General features: G+C 34.9%; 2 protein-coding genes and 1 long non-coding RNA gene across 3 annotated transcripts; 1 reads left to right on the top strand and 2 right to left on the bottom strand.

Annotated features, from left to right (window-relative positions):
- Positions 1-238: 238 nt before the first annotated feature.
- LOC118485758 lies at positions 239-2710 on the bottom strand. Its single transcript, XM_035982194.1, has 3 exons — positions 1746-2710; positions 1169-1671; positions 239-988 (listed from the first exon to the last, which is right to left on the bottom strand). The coding sequence occupies exons 1-3, from the start codon at positions 2428-2430 to the stop codon at positions 239-241; spliced, it is 1938 nt and encodes a 645-aa protein (XP_035838087.1). The 5' UTR covers positions 2431-2710.
- Positions 2711-17503: 14793 nt separating this feature from the next.
- LOC110897777 (tubulin beta-9 chain) lies at positions 17504-20375 on the top strand. Its single transcript, XM_022144511.2, has 3 exons — positions 17504-18021; positions 18421-18690; positions 19485-20375. The coding sequence occupies exons 1-3, from the start codon at positions 17628-17630 to the stop codon at positions 20159-20161; spliced, it is 1341 nt and encodes a 446-aa protein (XP_022000203.1). The 5' UTR covers positions 17504-17627; the 3' UTR covers positions 20162-20375.
- Positions 20238-21579, bottom strand: LOC110897778. The gene is made up of 2 exons (XR_002568940.2): positions 21011-21579; positions 20238-20745 (listed from the first exon to the last, which is right to left on the bottom strand). It is a non-coding gene; the product is annotated as an uncharacterized LOC110897778 (long non-coding RNA).
- Between the last annotated feature and the right edge of the window lie 3290 nt (positions 21580-24869).

The following is a 24869-nucleotide window of genomic DNA, read 5'->3' on the forward strand; positions in this document are numbered from 1 at the left end:
CAAACCAAGCAAGTAAAATAAACAAAAAACACCAAACCATCATGTCATAGTCAGAAAGGCCATAAAAGACCTTCATTAGATAGTCAAAGCAAGCCCTAGTGACTTGCAGATAAAACTATTGTTCAACGGCCATAAAGGCCTAACTAACCATAGGAACCTTAAGGGTTCCCAAAACCTAAACATTGTTTAAAATATTACAAAACATTAAAGTGTTTGCTAAGAAAGCTACGAATAAATGTCAGTTATCAGAGGGCTTGGAACCTTCACCCTTAGACTTCTTAGCTTTCTTTGTCTTCTTCGCCTTCACACCTCCTTCACCAGCAACTGCAGAGGTTTCCAAACCAGCATCTTTCGAGGTTTCAGGCAGACTCGAAAGGGTATCATCACTGTCCCCAGAGTAGGACCTCTTCCTTGATAAAGAGCCCAAAACCTCAGCACAAACCTTCTCATTTAACCCTTCAGGCTTCAATCCCTGTAAAACAGACAAAGGCTTGCCAAAACAGGAAGATACCTCATGAATGTAAGGGTAGGTTAGCCTCTCCATCCGCTCAACAGAAGCTTTGAAAACATCAGAAGCCTCGGGGCGAAACATGGGTGACTTCTCCAAAGGTTGCCCAGATTCATGAAGTTTATAGCCAGCAGTAAGGCCCTGATGCTTCCCTAGGTTCAGCAGCTTTGTGTAAACATCACCAAGGGCAGAGTTAAATTCCTTAGAGTGCAAAAGATAAGTCACAACCTGCTGAAACCCATGCTCGATCAACCACTGATTATCCGCAGTCACCTGACCAACAGAAGCCTTCAACCCCTCCTTTTCTTCACGAAAAGCCTTCTGTTGGACAGACAAGGCCTCTCGATCAGCCTTTAACTTGAGCAAATTAGCTTCAAAGCTCTTCTTCAAGTCACCCATCTCAATGGCATGCATCTTCTTCAGATCCTCAGTCTCCTTCTTCCAAGCTGCCTCCTTCTCTGCAAACCCAGCCACTTCCTTCTTCATCGATGCAAGGGAAAATTTCATTTTGTCTTTCTTTTTAGAAAAATCTTCATACTCCCGCATCCTTTGGCGAAAGCGTGTAATCCCTTGGGGAAGCATGGCTGCAAGGTTGCAAGTAGTTAAAACCATGCGAGATAACATAGTGTCATCATCCATCTCAGCAATAGTTTCACGAACGGAGGGAGGAGCAAGATGACTAAGAGCATCCTCGCAAACAGCAGCATCCTTAAAAGAGTCATCATTCTTAACCAACCAAGTAGGCACATAAGTGCCCTCAGGGTTCAACCCTTCAACGTCCCTGCTCGACGATTCTTGAACAGGGGTAGCAACACCCTTCTTCCCTCGAACCTTCTTACCACGCACAACTAATTCCTTCTCCTTTTCAACCTCTGCCTCAGCCTGACCCTCAGAAACCTCGATGTCATCACTCAAATCCACTGGCTCAGTGGAAGTGGATTGAGGAGTAGCTTTCAGTAAACGACGAGATAACCGGCGAGTTGAAGGCTTGGGAACATTGGACTTGGTGAAACCCTTCACATTTTCAACACTGACATAACCCGAGCCCTCAAACCTCTGCTCAGAGGTCCTCACAACAACATTTTCACCCGGAACAGTCGGAGCATCTTCAAAAACCACATCGGACGTATCGTCACTCTTGATGAAGTCCAAAGCAGACATAACTGCCAAAAAACAAATAAAGAAAATAAGTCACAAACAAAGTAAGACGAAAAGGCATAGGGGAGAAAATGCATACCAAGGCCATTTCTCATCAACACCGGATCCCGATCAACTTTTGCCCAAATATTACTAACCCCTAAAAGCACTAACAAATGTTCGGGAAAAGGACGAACCCTGGAAGGGCACCCCCGAATGGCTGAAAGAAAGGCATCATTTAATTCAGACTCGGAAGGCTCCGGATCGTTGAGAACAGCATCCGGATGCCTCCACACCATTTTGAAAGGAATGATGGATTCAGAAACCCAGAAAAACGTATTCTTCCATGATCCAAGGGTCGTAACCATGGAGGAAACGAGACAAGTTTCAACCTTTGTGTTCTCAAAAGTAAACCAATCACCATTTTTGGCTAACCGGAAGAACCTCCGAAAGAGCAACAATGAAGGATCATAACCTAAAGCACGACACAGCACTTCAAAGTGCAAAACCCTAGCCATTCCTTTCGGATGTACTTGCCCAAAAGACACTCGATAATACTCAAGCACATTTAGAACAAAAAACGAAAAAGGGTAACGAAGATTAGACCACTCAAAATGCCGACAATACAAAGCAATAAAACCAGGAATCGGTTTGTCAATGGAAGCATCGCAAGCAGGGGCGGTTGGATTAAACTGTTTATCAATACCATGTTCAAGACAAAACAGGTCTACCTCCTCTTGTGTCAATCGAGAAAATGACCTCGCTAAATCCTTAAGGGCACCCATGATCGGAAAAAGTAAAAGTGAAAATGGAGAAGAAACTAACCTGAGAAGAGGAAAACGGTGAATGATTGCAAAGAAAGTGAAGAAACTTTACAATAGTTAAAACAAATAAGAGAGTAAAGTAGGGGCATTAAAGGTAAATAAGTAATTTCTGCCAATCCGCCGCCTGACACATGTCAAATCAACTGTCAAATCGATTAAAATTCAAAATTCAAAAAGTAACCGCCTCAAACCCTTCAAGCCTCCAAACAACGAACCCTTGAAGCCCTTTAAAAACATATGCATAAAAGTCAGAAGTCTTTGAGCATAATACCCCAAAAACCTCTGACTTGGGGGGCTGACGACGGGGGTAGCCCAAAGACAAATAAAATCACTAATATGCAAAGAGCTTAAAAGGTTGAAAGGTTCATCGAATGAAAAGCTGCATAATGAGTGAATCGAGGAACAGTAACTAGTCATGTCCACCAACTCATCTCACCAACTCACGCTCACCAACTCACAAAGTCAGAGCAGGTCTGTACAGGCACACCCTATTAACCAGGGGTCCAAAGCCTTGAACCCCAAAAGGGGAAACCCTCCATAAGCAAACAGGTTCCACTAGTATAGTCCATACCATTTCGAGAGGTGTCTTCCACTATAAGAAGACAGCTCGAAGACACTTCCTGGACATTCCGAAAAGCAGAGATTCCTTAATCTCTTGTCATTCAAGAGTTCTTTGTCACCTCCAAATAACTCTTCATCAGATTCATCTCATTTGCTTTCTTTTCTGAATTCGAGCTAGTCTCGAAGAAAGAACTTCAAAGCAAATATCTCAATCATACTAGTGAACCTCCTTCCACGTTTTGCAAACGTGGAGGGACCCCGCGACCTGCGTTAGGCAAAACTGAACCCTTCAGCCCTTTTGCCTGACCAGCTAAGCTACCATCCTTGGTCCCGTGTTTGTTGCATCAACAATACCCATATTGTAAAATCTTTCTTAAAGCCTTATTTGTAATGTGGATTAGTGTAAGGATTTTTGACTGCTTTTGTATCTAGGTTACATTGTTTTTTATTTATTTATCAAGTTAGTACTCAAAGTACAGATTCACAAATACATCTTGACATTAGTTTGTTTCACGGTTTTACGCTCTCATCGTTAGGCGAGATGCTAATACAACTATTTACGTTTTGTAACTTTAAAGATTGCATTAGTTTAATACAATATTATTTATTTGAAACTTTAATTTAAAATCACATTATTATTAAACTTTTCTTAACTAAATAACTTAAGTAACATAGGTAAAACACTCATTCATGTCAAATTTGAAGAAAAACTGTTTATTTAAATTAACAAAGTTATAGTCGTTAAAGAAGTTAATAGTTATTAAATACTTTAGAGCTTAAGTGAATTTTAGAGTTAAAGGAAAGAGTAATTCTAGCGAAACTTAATGAATGAGATACATGAAAGCTAAAACTCAAATGAACCATTTTCCTTAGCCTCAAGAGTCAGATTTTTGGTGTCATCAAGTACTGGTTTTCCCCTTTAAAAGCTTTCAACAAACAACCATCAAATAGCTGGAAGAAGAACTTTGGGTTCAAAAGAGCTAGATTATCAAGTTAAAAAGTTGACGTGTGAAGTGCTAGTCAACAAGTCAAAACTAAAGACAAGTGCTTGTCAACAAGTCAAAAGCTGAAGACAGAAGTACTAGAAATTAAAAGTATTGGATTCTTCTAGTAGTTTGGTTTCCCAGTAGTTCCTTTTGTATTTCCAATAGTTTATGACTTTCAGTTGTTTTAGCTTTCTGTCCAGTAGGTTTGCAAACTGTTGGCAGTTACACATTGTTAAGGTTGTTTATTGTTGCTTTCATGGCGACGTCACCATCAGTTCTCTCCTATTATAAATAGACAGTACCATTGATGTAATAGTTAACTCTTACAGCTTTACATCTGAATATATTAGATTTCACAATCTAGTGAGAAAGACTAAAGTAAGAGAGAGAGTTCACCTAGTGAGGGTGAGTGTTCTTGTACTAGAATGTGGTACTAAATTGAGTAATGAGAAATCATTAGACAATCGTCCTTATAAATCCAGTTACTGGTTTGATTGATGTTGATGTGTTTATTATTAACATGTATTAATGATCAATTGAATTGTTAAACAGTTTTTATCAAAACACACACAATCACACACACTCTCAGATCCAATAATTGGTATTAGAGCCATGGATCTCTGAATTGACTTAACTGTTGATTCAGAAGACAAATAAGAGCTCAAATTCTTACTCTGATTGAAGAGATCAGGACATGAGAAGAATTAGATGATAAGAACACCAAGACTATTCCGACACTCTATTTTTTGAGAAAAAAACTCAATAGAATTCAGAGAAGATGTCAATCACTCATGATCCACATAATACCAAATCGGCAAACAAGCCTCTGATGCTCTTCGCCATGAATTTAAAATCCTGCAATGAAGATGTGGCACCACTTATCTCAGCAAAACATCGGTTGCTGGAGGTTTGTGGTTATGGTCCATTTAATCCCTCTGTACCGAGTACTGAAAAACCAAACACATGATCCAAAGAAACTTGTAGACTATTCCTAGCAGAATTTCCAAAAATTAGAGCTAGATGCTAAGGCATTCGGGAAATTGTCCGTGACCTTACCTAATGAAATCTATGTTGGATTGCTCCACTGTGAGAATGCCAAGGAATTATGGGATGCGTTGAATAAACAGTTTGGAGGTACAGGAGAACAACAGGGAAATATTGAATGAACAGTATGAGACATTCACTCATGTCAAGGGAGAATCTCTAACTCAACAGTTTGAAAGGTATAACTACTTGATCAATGAGCTAAATCTTGCTAATCAAACCTATACTAATGATGCTCTGAGTCATAGATTTTTGAGATCTCCTCGGATAAGTGGAATATAATAGCTATTGTTTTGAGAAATTAAGTTGGAATCAAGGAAATGACGCTGACACAACTTCATGGTAAACTACTCACTTGTGAGAGAGAGCTTGATCAAAAACAAAAGTTGTTGTCATCTGGGAAATTGGCTGATGATTACTCCTATGGTAATACAGCTTTGATGAGTTATGATGGATCATCATCAGCAAACGATATGAGTGATCAAAATTATAATCATTTTGTTGACATAACTTCTAGATTTAATTCCCAAATTAACTCATCATTTGTTGGAAACCAGAACCTTGCTCTTATGTTGACTGATCTGCAACCTATGGACCCAAATGATCAAGAGGAATATGATCTTCTGGACTAGCTTGCCCTACTAAGTATCAAGTCTAACAAATTTATAACAAAACGGGTAGGAGATTTCCTGGTCTAGATGGTAAGGGTAAATTTTTAAAAGATAAATCTAGAGTTGAGTGTTAAAAATGTCACAAGCTAAGACACTTTTCTAGATAATGTAAAAGTCCTACACATAACCCATCTTCCTATGTAACTTACCCTAGTCAAATGAATCAATCTAATTTAACTATTGCACCACACTTAAGTTTTCAAAATACACATCACTATCCAAACACATAGTCCACTACTCACTTTGTCCATGGACTAGCTCAAATGCCATATCCAAATGTTAATGTGCCACCACCGTACCAAATTGCTCATGCCAATATACCACAAGCACCTGTCCAAACACCCTCCTAGTCACATGTTCAATCTCAGACTCATGCACCAGTAGTTTAGGAAACTACTGGATGTCCTGCACAAGAAACTACTGAACAACGCTTTGTCACTCAAAGCTTTGTAGACTAGAGCAGTTTGCCTGAGGATTTGAATGATAAGCACTTTAGAGGGTGTTTGGGATTGGGTTTTGAAAGAGATTTTTAGATTATTGAGTTTTGAAATCGTAAATAATCAGTTTTGAGTGTTTCAGTAAAAAATTAAAAAAATGATTATTTGTGTTTAGAAAGTTACAAAACGCAGTTTTCCAAAAGCAGCTCCCCCTTACTGCAACAAAACGCAGTTTTCCAAAAATTGATTATTTGCGTTAGAAAAGGATTTTCACTTGTTTCTTTTTTTAAATATATATTTTCCAAACACTCAAATAGTTGATTATCTGATTATTGTGATATCAAGCAACATAATCAAATACAAACACTATCTTTCAACATCACGTTTTGTTACAGTTAATTATCTGATTCTGATTATTCAAAACGCATAATCTATTTTCAAAACTCAACCCCAAACACCCTCTTAGTATGATTGTTATGGATCAAGGAAACAAAATCCTTGACTAGTGGCATTTGAGATCATAAGTGAGGCTTCAGATCAGAGCACCAATGAAGTTTCACCTAAAACTACTAGTTATTACACTGAATCACAAGCCGAATAAATGACTGATGATCTCACTCGGAATGTTGATATGTCCTGAAGTATCAAGAGAAAACTCTGAAAGTTCAGAAAAAATCTTGAGTCAAACCATAAGCTCTCGTGAAGAAGCTCTCAGAGAAAAATATCAAGTGATCTTAAACCAAAACATGAAGCGATAATTCACACTACATATTAGGGTCACTACTCACAAAGTATCAAATGTGTCAAAAAGAGCTTGAATCTACCCAAGTAAATTGCTAGAAATGGGTAGAATCATGTTAAGGCTTTGAGATTCTCTTAAACCAACAAACACAGAGTAATGTAAAATTTGGTGTTGGGTACCATCACACAAAAGGACCCAATGATTACATTCCTCAAACTCAAATTAAGGATGAGACTGAGTTTGTATCCAAAAATTCCAATGGAAAGGAGGTTGTTATAACAAACCCCAATGGGAATGGAAATCACTCTTGATAGATCCAAATGTTATTCAAGTGCAAATTCCTGTTCCTCACAAAATTTCAATGACCAACATGACACAAATGGTCTGATGAAACATGTGTTGATAAGATTTTCAAACCAACAAACTTTGTGACCTCTAAAGGGAAAATAGCTCTAACTGCTATTCCTCAAGAATTTTCATCTCAAACTACTTGCCCCAAACAAGGCTCTAAAGACAAATCAAAATCTTACTCAAAAAGGCTTAAAGGCACATTGTTTTGCATTGTTTGTGAAAGAACAAATCACAACACATGGGATTTCTATATGGTCATTGCTTATGAGAAAAACAAAAGGATGAATCTAGAAAACTTTCAAGAAAATCCAGTTTTCTATCCATGTAATGAATCTAGTTACTATGAGTTGACACAATCATTTGAAGTGTTTAACTCTACTGAGACTGCAGTAACACAAGCCCTAAATCATAGATCCACAAAAAGAACTACACCACTCATGATCTCAAGCTTGGTGCGGTTATTTTTGCTCTCAAGATACGGACACACTACCTTTATGTACAAAATATGTAATCATCACCAAACACAAAAGCCTCCAACATATCTTCAACCAAAAGGAACTTAACATGTGCCAACGATGATGGGCCGAGTTGTTAAACGACTACAATTGCGAGATTCGCTACCATCCCGGTAAAGCAAATGTCGTGGACGATGCTCTTAGTCGAAAAGGTCATGTCAACCTCCAAAGCATTCGTTGTTTACAAATCTAAATCGATATCCAATCCCGTATTTGCAAAGCGCAAAAGTTAACCATCATTGAAAATCATGAGTTTAACGGCATGCAATGTGGTGCCGAAAGGCAACTCGAGTCTAGATCTAACAGTATCCTTTTGTAAGTCCCGAAACGAGATCACAATGATATCACACAAGCTTGTTTGGTGGCGGAATCACACAAACAAGCAACGATTCAAAGAAAGGAGATGAAGTAGAAAGATTCTTGATTGATGATAATATCTTGCATACAAAAGAGAATTGTCAAATACAAGATTTGCTTACTATCACCAACAGTAATGACCTAATCACAATTTACTATTTATAGAAAGTGTTTAGGGAGGATGCTCCCTAAACCCTAAACCCATTTCCTAAAAAGCCCACTCCACTATCCCCTAATCCACTTAGCCTCTAATCCATAAACCTAACAAGGGTCTAACACCTTTACTATTTTGATCACATTTGGGTTCCCCTCCGCGATAACCTTCATGATCTTTTAATGAACGAATCACACAAATCCCAGTATTTCATTCAACCCGGTGCGGACAAGATGTATCAAGACCTTCGACGTTCTTATTGGTGGTCTGGAATGAAGAAAGACATTGCTCAATTCATATCTAAATGCCTCACGTGTTCCAAGGTGAAAGCCGAACACTAACGCCCTTCTGGTTTACTCGAACAACCTAAAATTCCGATGTGGAAATGGAAAAGTATTGCAATGGATTTCATAACCAAACTTCCTCGAACATCATCCAGTCACTATAGCATTTGGGTGATCATCGGTCGATTGAACAAATCCGTGCAGTTCATCCCTTTTTGGGAAGATTATCGAGTTGAGAAATTAGCTCGTATCTACACCAAAGAAATCATTTGCCGACACGGTATCCCCGTCGACATCATCTCGAATCACGATGGTCATTTCACTTCCCGCCTTTGGCAAACGTTTTAAACTGCAATGGGTACTCAACTCAATCTTAGTACGACTTTTCATCCTCAATTAGGTGGTCAAACCGAACGTACTATCCAAACACTTAAAGATATGCTTCGATCTTGCGTAATCAACTTTGGTCGCAATTGGGACGTACATTTACCTTTGGTTGAATTCTCGTACAACAGCAGTTATTATTCAAGTATCTAAATGTCTCTATTTGAAGTATTGTATGGTCGAAAATGTTGTTCGACTATTTGTTGGCACGAGATCGGCGAGGCACAAGTCACAGGAAGTGACGACGGAAAAGATTCTACAAATTCGCGACAATCTCCTCAAAGCAAGGAGCCGGCAAAAGAGTTACGCCAATAAGCGATGCAAGCCCTTGGAATTCAATATTGACGATCGCGTGCTCCTCAAGGTATCCCCTTGGAAAGGAGTCATCCATTTTGGTAAGAAGGGCAAACTCGCCCCTCGTTTTGTAGGTAGGGGTGTTCATCGGTTCGGTTTATGGTTTATTTGGTTTATTCGGTTCGGTTTATTCGGTTTTTAAATTTTATACCCAAAACCAAAAACCGAACCGAACCAAACCAAATTAGGAATATGCAAACCGAACCAAACCAAACCAAATTCAATTCGGTTTGGTTTTGATTAGAAACCAAATAAACCAAATTGTACCTAAGTACTTTTTTCCTCATTTATATTTATGTTTGTGTTCTAACTTCCGAACATCAAATCAGCAACGAGTTTAAACCTAACAATATATAAATAAAAGATCTAGCAAAATAAAACAAACATATCCATAACATAGTCGTACACACAACCACAAAGTTAAAACTTCAAAACATAGATCATAGAAACTATAAATAGTCAACAAGTCTATTGGCACAAAATATAAATAATCTTCAAATCATGGGGATACATATACTAAGATGTTAGACTTATTATTTTGGGCTAATAAATTGTATATCGTTTATTAAACATTATTATTTTTATTTAATAATAACTTTAAATTAACGGTTTATTCGGTTATCCAGTTAAACTGAATAAACCAAATTAAAGAATGTAGATCCAGAACCAAAAACCATATTCACAATTCGGTTTCGGTTAGAAACCAAACCAAAAACTGAATTCATTGTTCGGATCGGTTTATTCGGTTACGGTTACGGCTTTTATTTGGTTACAATTTTTTCTGAACACCCCTATTTGTAGGTCCTTTCAAGATTCTTGGGAGAATTTGCAAAGTAGCTTATCGACTTGACTTTCCTCAAGAACTCAGCAACGTTCATCCAACGCTCCATGTCTCCAATCTCAGAAGTGTTTAGCCGATAAAGGACTTCGCATTCCACTCGATGACATACGCATCGATGAGTCCATGAACTTTATCAAAAAGCCGGTCAAAATCATGGATCATGGAACGAAGCAACTTAGGCGAAGTCATATTCCTATCATCAAGGTCCGTTGGGAAGGAAAGTGTGGTGTTTAATTCACTTGAGAACTCGAAAGCGATACGAAGACCAAATACCCGCATCTTTTCCCGAGTATTCCTCTTGAATAAATTTCGGGACGAAATTTCCTAAAGTAGGGGAGACTGTAATAGCTCGTATTTTCGTACTTTCTATTTTTAGAAAGCTTATATTCGTATGTCATTTCAATCCTTGTAAGCTTGAGACTTTGATCATAAAGGAAATTACATCTTATTCATACATGTTTAATTCATACTTACACAATCACAAATACACGTTTTATATGAAAAACCGAACTACACTTTTTGTTATTTTATGTTTGAAATATTATTCATACACATTCATGTTATACACATACTTATACTTACCCTAAAATGCTCTAAAAATGCATAACACAATAAAGGCATTGCATAAATGGACTAGTGATCAAGCAACAAGGACAAAAACAAAATTTAAGGGGCGTACAGACCGCAATGCATCCCTTTACGTCCGCAAGGCACTTGGGCGGGCAGAATTGCTTCTTGCTCAAGGATTGGACCCCCATGCACCTCTTTTTACCTCCAATCATCTTCCAACCTTATTTAAACCTAAACCCTAATCCCCGACTATAAAACCAACCTTCCTCCAACTCCTAATCCTTTACCACCTCAAAATCCTCTCAAAGTTCTCTAAATATTTCAAGAATTCTTTTAGTGGGCAGATTGTACCAAGGTTCAAAACAATGAGTTTTGAACCTTTTTCTCCATAGTTTCTTCTTGTTTCTTGCTCTATAATTACTTGGATAACCTCTAGGGATATTACCCAATGTTTACCATGATAAACAAAGGCGGTACATCACCATTGTTGAGGCCTAAAGTAGGATTGTTTTCTGTTTTGTTAAATTTCAAACATACTTCAACTTTTACTTGTTTTTCTTGTATGAACTTATACGAAACCTTGTCCTCCACTAATATACATGCTGAAAGGCTTGAGTTAAGGTTTTTTTTTTCTAGAAAGTATGAGGTTCAAACACCTCCTTTCCTTTGTATATAAAGATCCTAAGTAAACACTAAGATGAGAGAAACCAAACCATGTCTCTAACTTTCAATGTTGAAAGACTTGAGTTATGGTAAAGGTCTGAGCATTGGAACATCATTTCCACAACTTGGATTCCACCTACCTCACTAGATTACTTAGTTAATTAGCTTACTTTCACACCATCTAAGTCACCAAACAACTTTCAAGTAAACAAAGTGAGCAAACTACACCAAGTCTTCAAGCATTATCCATGTCTGAAATGCACTCGTCTAGTTTTACTCACTTGGTTATCTTGGTGAATTAGAGGATTTCGTTTTGTTCTTATTATTCATTCATGACCATCTAAATCATCCTTGAGATGATTTGTGTTTTGGTGAATCCACAAGGTTGAGGGATTTGAATCCTACCTTTACATGACCATGTTTGACTAACCTAACATTGGATTACTAACTAAATACATATACATTTATTATACAAACCGAACCATAACATTAACCAAATCATGATTGAATGTTATGAGTTATGGTAAATATCATCTATGTTCTTCATTCCTCAAATTGGATTCTAATGGGTGACTTGGTACACATGAAAACACACTAAAGCTTGGTGTCTAATTGAGTGTCTAGACAATATGTAATTTTCTTATATACATACTTTCTATTAACTAAAATACCCAACCCAAATCCAACATCAATTCCACGAACTCACACATCTTCGTTTTCCCCATTGTAGGGTAACTTTGGTGTACAAATCTTCAAGTCTCATCAATTCATGTTTGTGGAAGCTTTGCAAACCGTGACTCGAAACCCATTTTACGCTTTAATCACATTTTGGGGTGTAACATGTATAAAATAAACAAACTCACTTATGCACACAATCAAACTTATGAAATCACTCAATCCACCAGACATGCTATTTGTTATGCTTAGGCCATCCATGCTAGATATTCATTCATGCAACTACTTGTCATTAACTTTGTTAGCCTACCTTAACAGGTATAGCGCTATAGGAGTAGCACACCGCCCATTTTCGTGGTCTATGTTAAGCATTCAATCAGAATGGTCTTGTTCACTTGTTGACAAGATTACGCTCATGGAATCTTTGGGTTGACACTTAGGTTGTGCATGCTAGTATGAAATTTAACTTAGTATACGAATTGACATGTTAGATTTGAGAACCTTTTAAATTTTATGCTATGTAAAACCAAACTTGTATGCTCACCGACCTATTTGTGTTAACGAATAATTTAATATATGTTGCAGGAAATTAGCTTGATGCACGCGAATCTACCTAGGGTGGATTAGAAATGCACTATTTTTTTATGTTATGTATTTCTTTTTTTTTTTATGTTCAAGTTGCAAAATGTTGTTTTCTATTTCAAGACAATGTACTTCGGTTTAGTATGAAATGAAACATTGTTTACTTAAATTATTGTCACAATTAGCATGTAATGAAATCTTGAACGATCTCGTTTTGTCTCACTCCGATGTTTCCACCATCAGTTAGAGTGTGACAGAAAGCTGCATCAGGCACACCAAAGGGTAACAGTGTCTGCAAGGCCAGAATCACCTCCACCCTCTAAAGTCCGAGACTTGCCTCTAATCCTCTCTAACCCAAGGATGGTGAGATGGAAAGCAATGAAAGACTCAAATGATGTGTTAATTTACAGAGAATATGGCTCTGTACACCCAATTATATGGGTATGGTGTTCAAGGATTAAGCCTAGATGCCATAAAAGTTATCAACATGAACTAAGTTATCAACAGGGACTTAGGCATCAAAGGCATGATCAGAGAAAGGCTGTTTGACATCAATAAAGAATAAAAGACATGCAAATAAGTGTGATTTTGGCACCAACAGATCTAGGGGGAGATTGTTGATGATGAAAGCCAAAACCCAAAGGAACCATCTTCCTTAGCCTCAAGAATAAGATTTTGTTGTCACCAAGTACTGGACCCCCCAAAGCTTCAACAAACAACCACCAAACATCTGGAAGAAGAAGTTCAAAAGAGCTGGATTATCAAGTTATAGTAGGGGTGTGCACGGTTCGGTTCAGTTTGGTTTTTGGGTAAAATCAAAACTGAAACCTAAATGTCAGTTTTTGGCTTTTTAAAACCATTCGGTTTTGGTTTTTTTGTTTTTATGTCGGTTCGGTGCGGTTTTTCGGTTATTTCGGTTTTTGGAACACAATTATGTAAGATTCAGAAAAATATAAATTATAATTTAAAATATAAAAATCTTTATTATATGTTTACATTTAAGTTATTATAGTTAACTTCTTTAATTAATATTGTTTACATAAACCTAATCTTCTAATTTATTTTATGTTTCTCTAAAGTTTTTATTAAGACATTTTCTTTTATAATAATTTGAAGATAATTTAATTTTTATATAAAATTTTGTTATTTTTTGTAGGTAATAAATAGATCACTTCAATTATAAATAAACATGTAATGTTTTTATTATAAACACTTAACATTCAAAGAAAAAGTTAATTATTTCTACTAGCATTTTGTTAAACATTTAAACAACTTAAACTTAAAAATATATGGATTGTAACTTATTGGTTCCGTTCGATTTTTTCGGTTATTGAAAATGGTTATCCAAAAACGAACCAAAATTTTCGGTTATTAAAAATCTAAAAACCGAACAGCCGGTTTTTGTTTCAGTTCAGTTATTTCGGTTCGGTTCGGTTTTTGTTACGGTTTGGTTATTTCGGTTTTCTGCTCACCCTAAGTTATAGGCTGACGTGTCACACCCTGATATATCAACATCGCCCGGTGGGCCCGATTGGGGAGTACGTGACGAGATTGATACCAAATACACAAATTGCACAGCGGAAGTCTTGGATTTAAAATATTATTACAAGCATAATTGTCCGAGTGTTCAAATTAATAATACAGACATCTTGTAATAAAAGATCCACAGGCGGATCGAAAATGTACAAAAATGAAATAACAGACTATAGGATTCTAATGTAAAGGAGTTGCAAATTCCTCTTAAAGCATTTACCGGCGCTCCCAGCCTATTTCGTAACCTTGCAACCTGTCACTTAGTCTTTTGAAGATACGTCAGTTTACACAGGTAAATACAAATAACCGACTCATTTTAAAAATGTTTCAAATTTTTTTAAGTGCACAAGGAACATGTATTTTCATAAATAACCTGGGACAATTCAAAATGATTTTGTATACAATTTTACATGCCTATCAATACATATGGGGTCCGATGCAGAAACCGAATAACATGATTAACCGACACGCCACTTTAACCCACAAAGGGGTATCCCCAATATGGGTAAGAAAAACATTTTATAATAGCATTAGCATCTGTCAGGTGTATGCCTACACCCTGTGCCTAGTTGTGGCCATTAGCAATTTAAATGAGCCGAGGGTACCCAGGACACAGTCGCGTTAACTCCATTGTTTAAGTTATCAGACAAAACAGACTAAAATGGGTTATGAAGATTTTGTAGTCACAATCCGACATATGATCCTGACGTGTGAAAGTGTTGGTCAACAAGTCAAAGCTAAAGACAAGTGTTGGTCAACAAGTCAACTACCGAAGACAGAATTACTGGAAACCAAAAGTACTGGATTCCTCCGGTAGTTTGGATTCTTAGCAATTTCATGTATATTTCCTATAGTTTATGATTTTCAATTGTTTTACTTTCTATCTAGTAGTTTTGCAAACTACTGGCAATTACACTTTGTTAGGGTTGTTTAGGGTCGCTTTCATGATGATGTGACCAGCAATTCTTTCCTTTTATAAATAAACGGTACCACTGATGTAATAATTAACTCCTACAACTAAATATCTCAGATTTCACAATCCAAAAACAGAAAGACTAAAGCAAGATAGAGAGTTCACTTGGTCAGGGTGAGTGCTCTTGTACCATGATGTATTGCTAAATTCAGTAATGAGAAATCATTCCTTACAAATCCAGTTACAACTTTGATTGATGTGTTTATTATTAACTTGTATTAATGATCAATTGAATTGTTAAACAGTTTTTATAAAAAACACACACAAACACACACTCTCAAATCTAACAGATATGATTTTGAAGATCGATTATGATGTGTGGTTTTAATGATTCCATTGAAAGATTTTAGGTGAAGTGAAATGGCGAGGGAGAAATAGTGGATAGGCATTACGTTTTAGTCACAAGGCCCTTTTCTAGTCTTTTATTCAAAGTTAACTTGAAAATAAAACTAATGAATAATAAAACCAAATTCAAACTTTTCTATTTTCTTTATAATTTACATGAATAACAGTAACATATAAAAAGAATGAAAAAATAAAAATAAGAAAAATCTTGTTTAAAACTAGGTTTTTTGAAGTTTTCTAGTAAAGTTTTCTAATAATTCTTGTCCTACTTTAAATTAGGATTTAAATTTATATGTACAATTTATATTTTTATAACAAAATTATATTTAAATTAATTATCCTATTTAGATACTTAAGTATAGAATTAGTAAACATTTAAATAATAATAATAATAATAATAATAATAATAATAATAATAATAATAATAATAATAATACCCAAATGTCATGAGTATATAAAACATAGCGGGTTAGAGCGTGCTATCCAAAAAACCTCGGCGACACTCATCGTATTGCGTGAACCAACCCACTAGTCTAAAAAAACATACTTTCTAACAATATTCATACCAAAGGATTTGTATTGTAACAATTAAAATACGTAATAAAAGTATTTTCCAAATGGGTAAAATTTTTACTATTATTGTAACAATTAAAATACGTAATAAAAGTATTTTCCAAATGGGTAAAATTTTTACTTTGATACGGATATCATTGTAGATTTAAAGGGTGCACAGATTTTTTTTTCTTCTTGTGAGAATTTAACTCAAAATCTCACACTTAAGTTTATTAAAAGTTTATTTTAAAGGGTGGTGCTTGTGACTTGATATTTCTTTTTTGTTTTTAACGGCCAACATAATAACGTTGGGTACTTCATACGTGGCACCCAGTGGTTGAAAGGTTATCCGCGACGACCTCTATTCCGTACGCACGAAGCCCTAGCCCACCAAGCCACCAGTTTTGGGGAAAACCCGACCATACACCTGTCCGAAGGCAAAACAGTGTAGGACCGGTAAAACCTGGTCAGGATCAGGAATCGAACCGATAACCTTTCGACCAGCGGCCTTCCATCACTTCCCATGACCGCTGAGCTATAAGCCCGGGTCTAAAAAAATAAATAAATAAATAAAAACTAAACAATATTTATAACATCTAAAATCTAAATATTAATAAAAGACTACAAATAATGCCACATGACATTCCCTCCTTCAACCTTATAAATTTTATTTTTATTTGTTTAATATATATTTCTTTTAATATTAATAACCAATATATAGATATCACTATCACTTATCTTTATCTGTATCCTTATCTTTATTTTAATATTAATAAATTCAAATAATAATATTATAAATATCTAATAAATTATTAATATCTCTTGAACTAATATGAAAATAATTAATTCATAAATATTAGACTAATCAAAGAATAATAAATAATTTGAAACCATATCATGTATTATGCAGATAATAAATAAGTATTTAACCATTAACTAGAGTTTACTCTATTAATATAATAGTTTATTCAAGTTTTACAAAAATAAAATTTTTAACTTTTTTTGATTTATGATGTTGTACCTCACGTATAGGGTTTTTTTCTATTTTCATTTCTAACCCAAACTTTTACTCTTTTACAATTTAGACCCTTTGTTATATACTTTTAACCTAAAGAATTTCATCTTTTTCAATTTAACACCAACTCTTTTTATTTTTCAATTTTGGTCTACCATACTTTTCATCATTCCCAAGTTTTTTGTTTTACGTTTCGGTTTAATTTCTCTGCAACGAGCGTGCGTAATTCAAAGATTTTACACCTGCTTTTCGCTTGGCTTTATTTTTTTCTGTTTTTATTTATTTTGTTTTTACGAGTTTTTCCAATGTTGGTGATTGCTGATAGTAGTATAGCATTGGTACTAATTGACACAATTTTACGACAAGCGCTGCAACGCAGAGGCTTAATACTAGTATTAAATAAAGAACTTATGCTTCCAGATTATTATTTTTAAATCTCCCTCTTTAAATAGGAGAAAAACCGTTCTGTACACAAACCTGAAACCCTCCCAATTCACCTGAAAACAAACACACAAAACACTGATCATCTTCAACCTCAACCCAAACCTTCAAAACCCTAACACAAAACCATGAGAGAAATCCTCCACATTCAAGGCGGCCAATGCGGCAACCAGATCGGAGCCAAGTTCTGGGAGGTCGTATGCGCCGAACACGGCATCGACTCCACCGGCCGTTACCACGGCGACCATGATCTCCAACTCGAGCGCGTCAACGTCTACTACAACGAAGCTAGTTGCGGAAGGTTCGTTCCACGCGCCATCCTCATGGACCTCGAGCCAGGGACCATGGACAGCGTCCGATCCGGTCCGTACGGTCAGATCTTCCGGCCGGATAACTTTGTGTTCGGGCAGTCTGGTGCCGGAAATAATTGGGCGAAGGGTCATTATACGGAAGGAGCGGAGCTTATTGATTCTGTTCTTGATGTTGTTAGGAAGGAATCTGAGAATTGTGATTGCCTTCAAGGTTAGGATTCTCCTATTTTACTTCTTGTGTTTGTTGTTCAAATTAGGGTTTGCTATACTGATCAATTGCTTTTTATATAAATATATGTTTACTATTAAATAAAAATTATATAAACAGTTAGCTCGTTTAGGCTCGCTCGAGCGCATAATTGAAGCCAAGACTCGAGCTGCTTTAAGCTCGGCTTGATTTGAGTTTTCAGCGAGCCGATCTTGTGTAGCTCGGAAGCGGATTGGCTTGTTTACACCCTTACAGTTACCACATGTTGATTTGTGTCGATTCATTGCATTTATAGTGTAATTTTGCCATTGTTGCTACTAATTTCCACTTTGCTGTTGAAAATTTGGATGTTAGGGTATGAACTGACAGTTAGATCATGTTTTATTGGTGTTTGGGTAACAGGGTTTCAAGTATGCCATTCGTTGGGCGGTGGCACGGGGTCCGGCATGGGAACTTTGTTGATATCCAAGATAAGAGAGGAGTACCCGGACCGAATGATGCTCACTTTCTCGGTTTTCCCATCACCTAAGGTGTCGGACACAGTTGTCGAACCCTACAACGCGACTCTATCAGTGCATCAGTTGGTTGAGAATGCAGATGAGTGCATGGTTCTTGACAATGAGGCTTTGTACGACATTTGTTTCCGGACACTCAAGCTCACCACTCCCAGCTGTAAGTCCATTTTGTTCATATACTTGTAAAAATCATTTCAATGATGCATTTACTCCATATAGTTGTAGATTGAAGATGCATTTAATAAGTGTACTTGTTTCTTGATGGTTTAAAAGTTAAAACAACCTCCCTGATAGAACCATTCATGTGTTCTATCTTGCATCGTTGACTGGTATTATTTAAGTTAAAGAATTCGGTTGGAATAAGGTTTCTGTGTTAAGTCACATGTGAATGGCAACTCATGTCATGTGATTTCCGCAAAGATTCTTTCTTTTGTGGGGATAAAAAAGTTGCAAGTTTCAGCCTTTCACGTGGTTTGTTTCTTGAAAAACAAAAGAAAGAAGAAAAAACTTTTCTATTTGAAGATTTTGATAACAAATACTTGTTACATATGACTGACTACATATATTAATATTTCACATGACCCGAAAACACAACATAAACCTAATATGAAATTTACAGGTTTAGGTTTAGTCTAAACTTGTGAACACATTTAGCTAAATGGGGGTCGTCTACGTGTCAACCCAGTGGGTTTGTGGGTTGACCCGTTTAACGCATTTGATTTATTTTTTTCTAAAATGTGCTATGCAATGACTTAAAAAAAGTTAAATATTTTTTTTGGGTTAAAGTTGTCGAATTCATGTCATGTTCGGGTTCATGTGTGACACGATTTTCGGGTTCGTGAAAAATTTTCGGGTTTGTATCAGGTTTGACTGGTCAACATGCGAACACTACTGGTTTAGCACAACAAAACTGTGTATGATATGATTTATAAACAACTGTTTTTGTTGCAGTTGGAGATTTGAACCACTTAATCTCTGCCACCATGAGTGGTGTCACTTGCTGTCTCCGATTCCCGGGTCAACTAAACTCAGATCTCCGCAAGCTTGCGGTCAACCTAATTCCATTCCCTCGGCTTCACTTCTTCATGGTCGGGTTTGCACCATTGACCTCTCGTGGGTCCCAGCAATACCGTGCCCTAACCGTACCTGAGCTCACCCAACAAATGTGGGACGCCAAGAACATGATGTGTGCTGCTGATCCCCGACACGGGCGCTACCTCACCGCCTCAGCCATGTTCCGTGGTAAAATGAGCACAAAGGAAGTGGACGAACAAATGATCAATGTGCAAAACAAGAACTCGTCTTACTTTGTCGAGTGGATTCCTAATAATGTGAAGTCAACCGTCTGCGACATTCCACCGACTGGTCTGAAAATGGCGTCCACGTTTATTGGAAACTCAACGTCGATTCAGGAAATGTTTAGGCGTGTGAGCGAGCAGTTTACGGCTATGTTTAGAAGGAAGGCTTTCTTGCATTGGTACACGGGTGAAGGAATGGATGAAATGGAGTTCACCGAAGCCGAAAGTAACATGAATGATCTGGTTTCAGAGTATCAACAGTATCAAGATGCTACTGCTGATGATGAAGGCGAGTACGAGGAAGGTGGCGAGTACGAGGAAGAAGCATGAAATGATATGTGATGTGATGTGGGTATATGTGAATGTCTTAGGTTAAGTTTGGTGTCTTGGTATATGTTTTGTGGGATTTGGTTGGTTGTTGATGAAGTTTATTAGTTAGGCTTGAGTGTTGCTTTCTAAAATGTTGAATGTTTCGGTTGGTGTGTTATAGGGATCTTATTAACTAACTAAATGCTAATGAATTTGTAGTGTACTGTTTCTGCAAGGTAATGTGCAATATATCAATGCAAGTTGGAGAGACTACTTCTGGTACTTTCTTCTTCAGTTTTTGTTAGCAGCTTCCACTACACACTTGGAAAGAAACCATGTCAAAACATCAACATGAGTGGCGTTCGTGATCATGGTTTTGTCTGAGTTTAATAAGCTCGTCTATCTTCGAGTTTCAGAATGTGAAACTCCTTGTGACACTCTTTTGTTCCATCAGGAGTAAAGGAATTGGAATTTATGTTGTCATATTGGAAAGAAATAAACTTGGGGTCCGAGGAGGGGTTCGGCATGTTCCAACTTTTGTTAGTAGAGTTGTCTCATTTTTGCCCAATCACCGGCAAATGAGAACAACTAATTGCATCCGCTACCTATTGAATAAGGGAAATATTAAATAGTTAGTAAAAAAGATTTAGGAAATATAAAATGATATTTTGAGATAAGATATGATTGAAAATACGTATAAGTACTTTAATTAACTTTTTTTTAAAATTAAGAAATAAAATAATTATAGGATATGATTGAAAATACGTATAAGTACTTTAATCGATTTTTTTAAATTAAGAAATAAAATAATTAGAAGATATTGTACTCTTATAAATAGTAGATTAACAGGTTTTCAATGTTCTATACTACCTTGTGTGATAGTGATACGGCCACCGTCACTCCTCCACATTCAAAATGGTTAATCTGAATCGCGAGTGGGATCATGACTTGGTCGCTTTCACTTTTACGATCTCAGGCTAAACCATACTTGACGATATGGAAAAAATTGATCGAGATCTTCATGTTGTGAATTTTGCAGAAAATCGGATAGTGTAGTATCAACAGATCCTACAAGAAACTCAACAACGTCATCATTGCAGTCTACAAGGGCTGGTGAAGCTTTGGCATACCTGCCGGCAAAAGGATAGCATTTTGTTAATATTTGAGATAATGAGTTCTTCATATCAAGTGTTTTATCATGGAAACTGCGATTTTCGGTGTTTGGGTAGAATAAAAGCAAAGGTATAAAGTTACTAATGTTCATTGTTTGATCAATTAAGGAAAGATTGTATGTTTTGAGGTGTGAAGGGGTTGGAGAAGAGGGTTTGATGATTTATGTTGAGATGATGTGAAGCTTCATCTTTCTAGCCTTGATGATATTATTCATGTAATTTTTTCTTCATATATATGTTGTATTGGGTTGTTAATAAAATTGAGTTATGAATTTAGTGGAAAAGAAGTTTCAAAGAAGTTAGGCAATGTTTAATATGCATAGCAAGTAGGTTATAGGTAATACAAGAACTAAGAATTTGTAGTGTGTGGCTATCTATACTATATAGTCATAGGTTCTACTACAGCCCCACGCCCTACTATACAAATAAGGGGCTGTTTGGTTGACAGGAATCCATAGGATTTCAAGGGAATTGGAATTTGAATTCCATTCCTTTGTGTGTTTGGTTAGACAAATTAGTTGACGTGGATTGGATTTGAATTCCAACAAAATCCCTTATTTAATGGAATTCAGATTCCTTATAAATTTCAAAGGAAAGTTTAAAAAACGACGAGAATGTTTTCAAAGTTACGGAAATAACCCCTTGCCTCTTTCATTTTAGTCTAAAAACCCAAAAATAATAAAAAATAAAAAAAATAAAAAAATCCAAAAAAATCAAAAAATAATAAAAAATCCAAAAAACTCTAAAAATTAAAAAAATAATAAAAAAATCCAAAATATTCTAAAAAACCAAAAAAATTCTAAAAAATAAAAAAAACTCTAAAAAATCAAAAAAATAATAAAAAATCTGAAAAATAAAAAAATTCTAAAAATAAAAAAAATAATAAAAATCCCAAAAAATAATAAAAAATCTATAAAAAAACCCAAAAAAAATCTAAAAAACCAAAAAAAAATCTAAAAATAAAAAAAAATTCCAAAAAATCTAAAAAATCCAAAAATTAAAAAAATCCAAAAATTTCTAAAAGATCAAAAAAAGTCTAAAAAATAAAAAAATAAAAAAAATCCAAAAAATTCTAAAAAATCCAAAAAATCCTAAAAAATCAAAAAAAAAATTAAAAAATCAAAAAGTTTATAAAAAAAAGTATAAAAAATCCGAAAAATAAAAAAAATCCAAAAATATCTAAAAAATCAATAAAATTATAAAAAATCAAAAAATTAATAAAAAATCTAAAAAACCCACAAGAAAATTCTAAAAAACCAAAAAAAATTTAAAAAACAAAAAAAATCTAAAAAATAAAAATTCTAAAAATTCAAAAAAATTCAAAAAAATCTTTTTTGAATTTTTTATAATTTTTTGGATTTTTTATTACTTTTTACAATTTTTTGGATTTTTTTATCTTTTAGAGTTTTTTTTTTTGAATTTTTTGAATTTTTAGGATTTTTGGATTTTTTTATTATTTTTTAGAATTTTTTTGATTTTTTATAATTTTTTTATTTTTAGATTTTTTTGAACTTTTTATTCTTTTTTAGATTTTTTTGGATTTTTTATTATTTTTTAGATTTTTTTTGAATTTTTAGGATTTTTAGGATTTTTTTTATTATTTTTAAGAATTTTTTGATTTTTTAGAATTTTTGGATTGTTTAGTATTTTTTTTTGAATTTTTAGGAGTTTTTAAATTTTTTATTATTTTTTAGATTTTTTTTTAAGAAAATTTTTGATTTTTTATTATTTTTTAGATTTTTTTTGAATTTTTAAGATTTTTTTGGATTTTTTATTATTTTTAAGAATTTTTTTTTATTTTTTAGAAATTTTTTTGATTTTTTTTAATTTTTGAACTTTTTTTTATTTTTTAGATTTTTTTTTATTTTTAAATTTTTTGATACTTTTGAATTTTTGGATTTTTTAGAATTTTTTTGAATTTTATAATTTTTATGATTTTTAGAATTTTTATAATTTTTTATAATTTTTTGGATTTTTTAGAATTTTTTAGAATTTTTATCTAAGATAGAGTTGTTTTTAAAACTTTTGTCAATTGTTTATAACTAGGGTTAATTCTGTCTTTTTAGGCATTTTTAAATTATAATTCCATTAATACATTTATCAACCAAACACATTTATGGATTTCAATGGAATCCATCAAATTCCAATTCAAATTCCCATAGGGATTCCAATTCTAATTCCTACACATTCCGCGAACCAAACACCCCCTAAGTATCATCGACGGAAATGTATCACTAGACAGGATTAGTCAGAATTTACCACCCAAAAAATGGAAAAAGGAAACTGTAATCCATTTTTAACACCAATAGCTACCATAACCTAGGAAAATTGTGTTATCACATTTTTGAACAAGATCACCCAAACTTTTAAGTCGTTTGTCGTTGAGAGCCCATTTGCATCCACGGCCAGCCCTAAGGGGTGTAGAGTGAGCGACTGCACATGGCCCATTTTTAGAAACGTCCCAATTTTCCCTCTTTTATATATTGTAGGTGTAGGCCGAGTAATTTGTGAAATGCCCTTGTACAATTAAACAAATGAACCCATTTTAAACTAAACCCATTATTCCATATATAAATTAGTAAGTTTTTGATGCATTAGCACTTATAACTTGTGCTTGGAGAGTTTTCCAAAAAAAAAAAAAAACTTAATTTTCCACTTTCAACCTAAAAGTTTTATCTTTTACTTTTAACTCTAAGTTTTCCATCTTTTATAATTTAACACAACACTTTGTTATTTACAACTTTGGTCCCCCATACTTTTTATCTTTTGCAAGTTTTTCGTTTTACGTTTCGTTCTAAATTTTGCGAGTTAACATGTCGTAGCGTGCATGTGAGGTTCAACGTTTTTGCTCTATTTTTTTTCATATTTGAGAGACACGTCGCAACGCGTCCATTTTTCCCCTTTTATAAAGTTCGTCGCAACGGGCGGGTCGTAGATAAACTAAGTTATTATTTTCTACATTTTACGTTTCTGCTTAATTTCTTCGCATTAAGACACTGTAACGGGTGTGCATGGTTCAACGATTTTAGTCTACTTTTCGTTCTGTGTAATTTTTACCATTCTATCTATTTTATTTTTGCGATGTTGAGAGTCGATGTCGTTGTGGCATTGGTACTACTTGGCACGGTTTTACGAACGTTTTTAACCTCTTAAATTTTTTTACTAATATTTTCTTTCGGTTTACCCCTATTCTTCCTTTACTTAAAAACTAATTTTTGTGTGCATATTTTATGTACCGGTATGTATAAATATGATTTGTTCTATATTCCGACGTAAACTTTTTTATAGACGAGTCAGGTCAAATATAATACGTTTTCGTTTAAAGAAACCATTTTTACGTGCATATTTTTACGTACGTTTTGGTATAAATTCAAGTTGTTCTACGTTTTGAGGTAAACTTTTTTGGGAAATGATTTAGTTCAAATATAATATGTTTTTGTGTTTATTTTATGTATGTTTCGTAAAGTTTGTTTCGAACCGAGTGGAGTCAAATTATGGTTTTTTTTTCTCCCTTTTTTTCGAAAGCTCTAATTAATCCCTTTCGATTACATGTGCAT

Source organism: Helianthus annuus, chromosome 13 (genome assembly GCF_002127325.2).
Source record: "Helianthus annuus cultivar XRQ/B chromosome 13, HanXRQr2.0-SUNRISE, whole genome shotgun sequence".
Classification (NCBI taxonomy): Eukaryota; Viridiplantae; Streptophyta; class Magnoliopsida; order Asterales; family Asteraceae; genus Helianthus; species Helianthus annuus.

Bases quoted from the DNA above. Each gene is read 5' to 3' on its own strand.
- LOC118485758 (XM_035982194.1), bottom strand. From the start codon at position 2,430: ATGGGTGCCCTTAAGGATTTAGCGAGGTCATTTTCTCGATTGACACAA. The intron at 1,672-1,745 runs GTATGCATTTTC...GTTTTTTGGCAG, and splicing joins GTTGATGAGAAATGGCCTTG to TTATGTCTGCTTTGGACTTC. The intron at 989-1,168 runs GTTCGTGAAACT...GCATCGATGAAG, and splicing joins GTCATCTTGCTCCTCCCTCC to AAGGAAGTGGCTGGGTTTGC.
- LOC110897777 (XM_022144511.2), top strand. From the start codon at position 17,628: ATGAGAGAAATCCTCCACATTCAAGGCGGCCAATGCGGCAACCAGATC. The intron at 18,022-18,420 runs GTTAGGATTCTC...TTTGGGTAACAG, and splicing joins GAATTGTGATTGCCTTCAAG to GGTTTCAAGTATGCCATTCG. The intron at 18,691-19,484 runs GTAAGTCCATTT...TTTTTGTTGCAG, and splicing joins CAAGCTCACCACTCCCAGCT to TTGGAGATTTGAACCACTTA.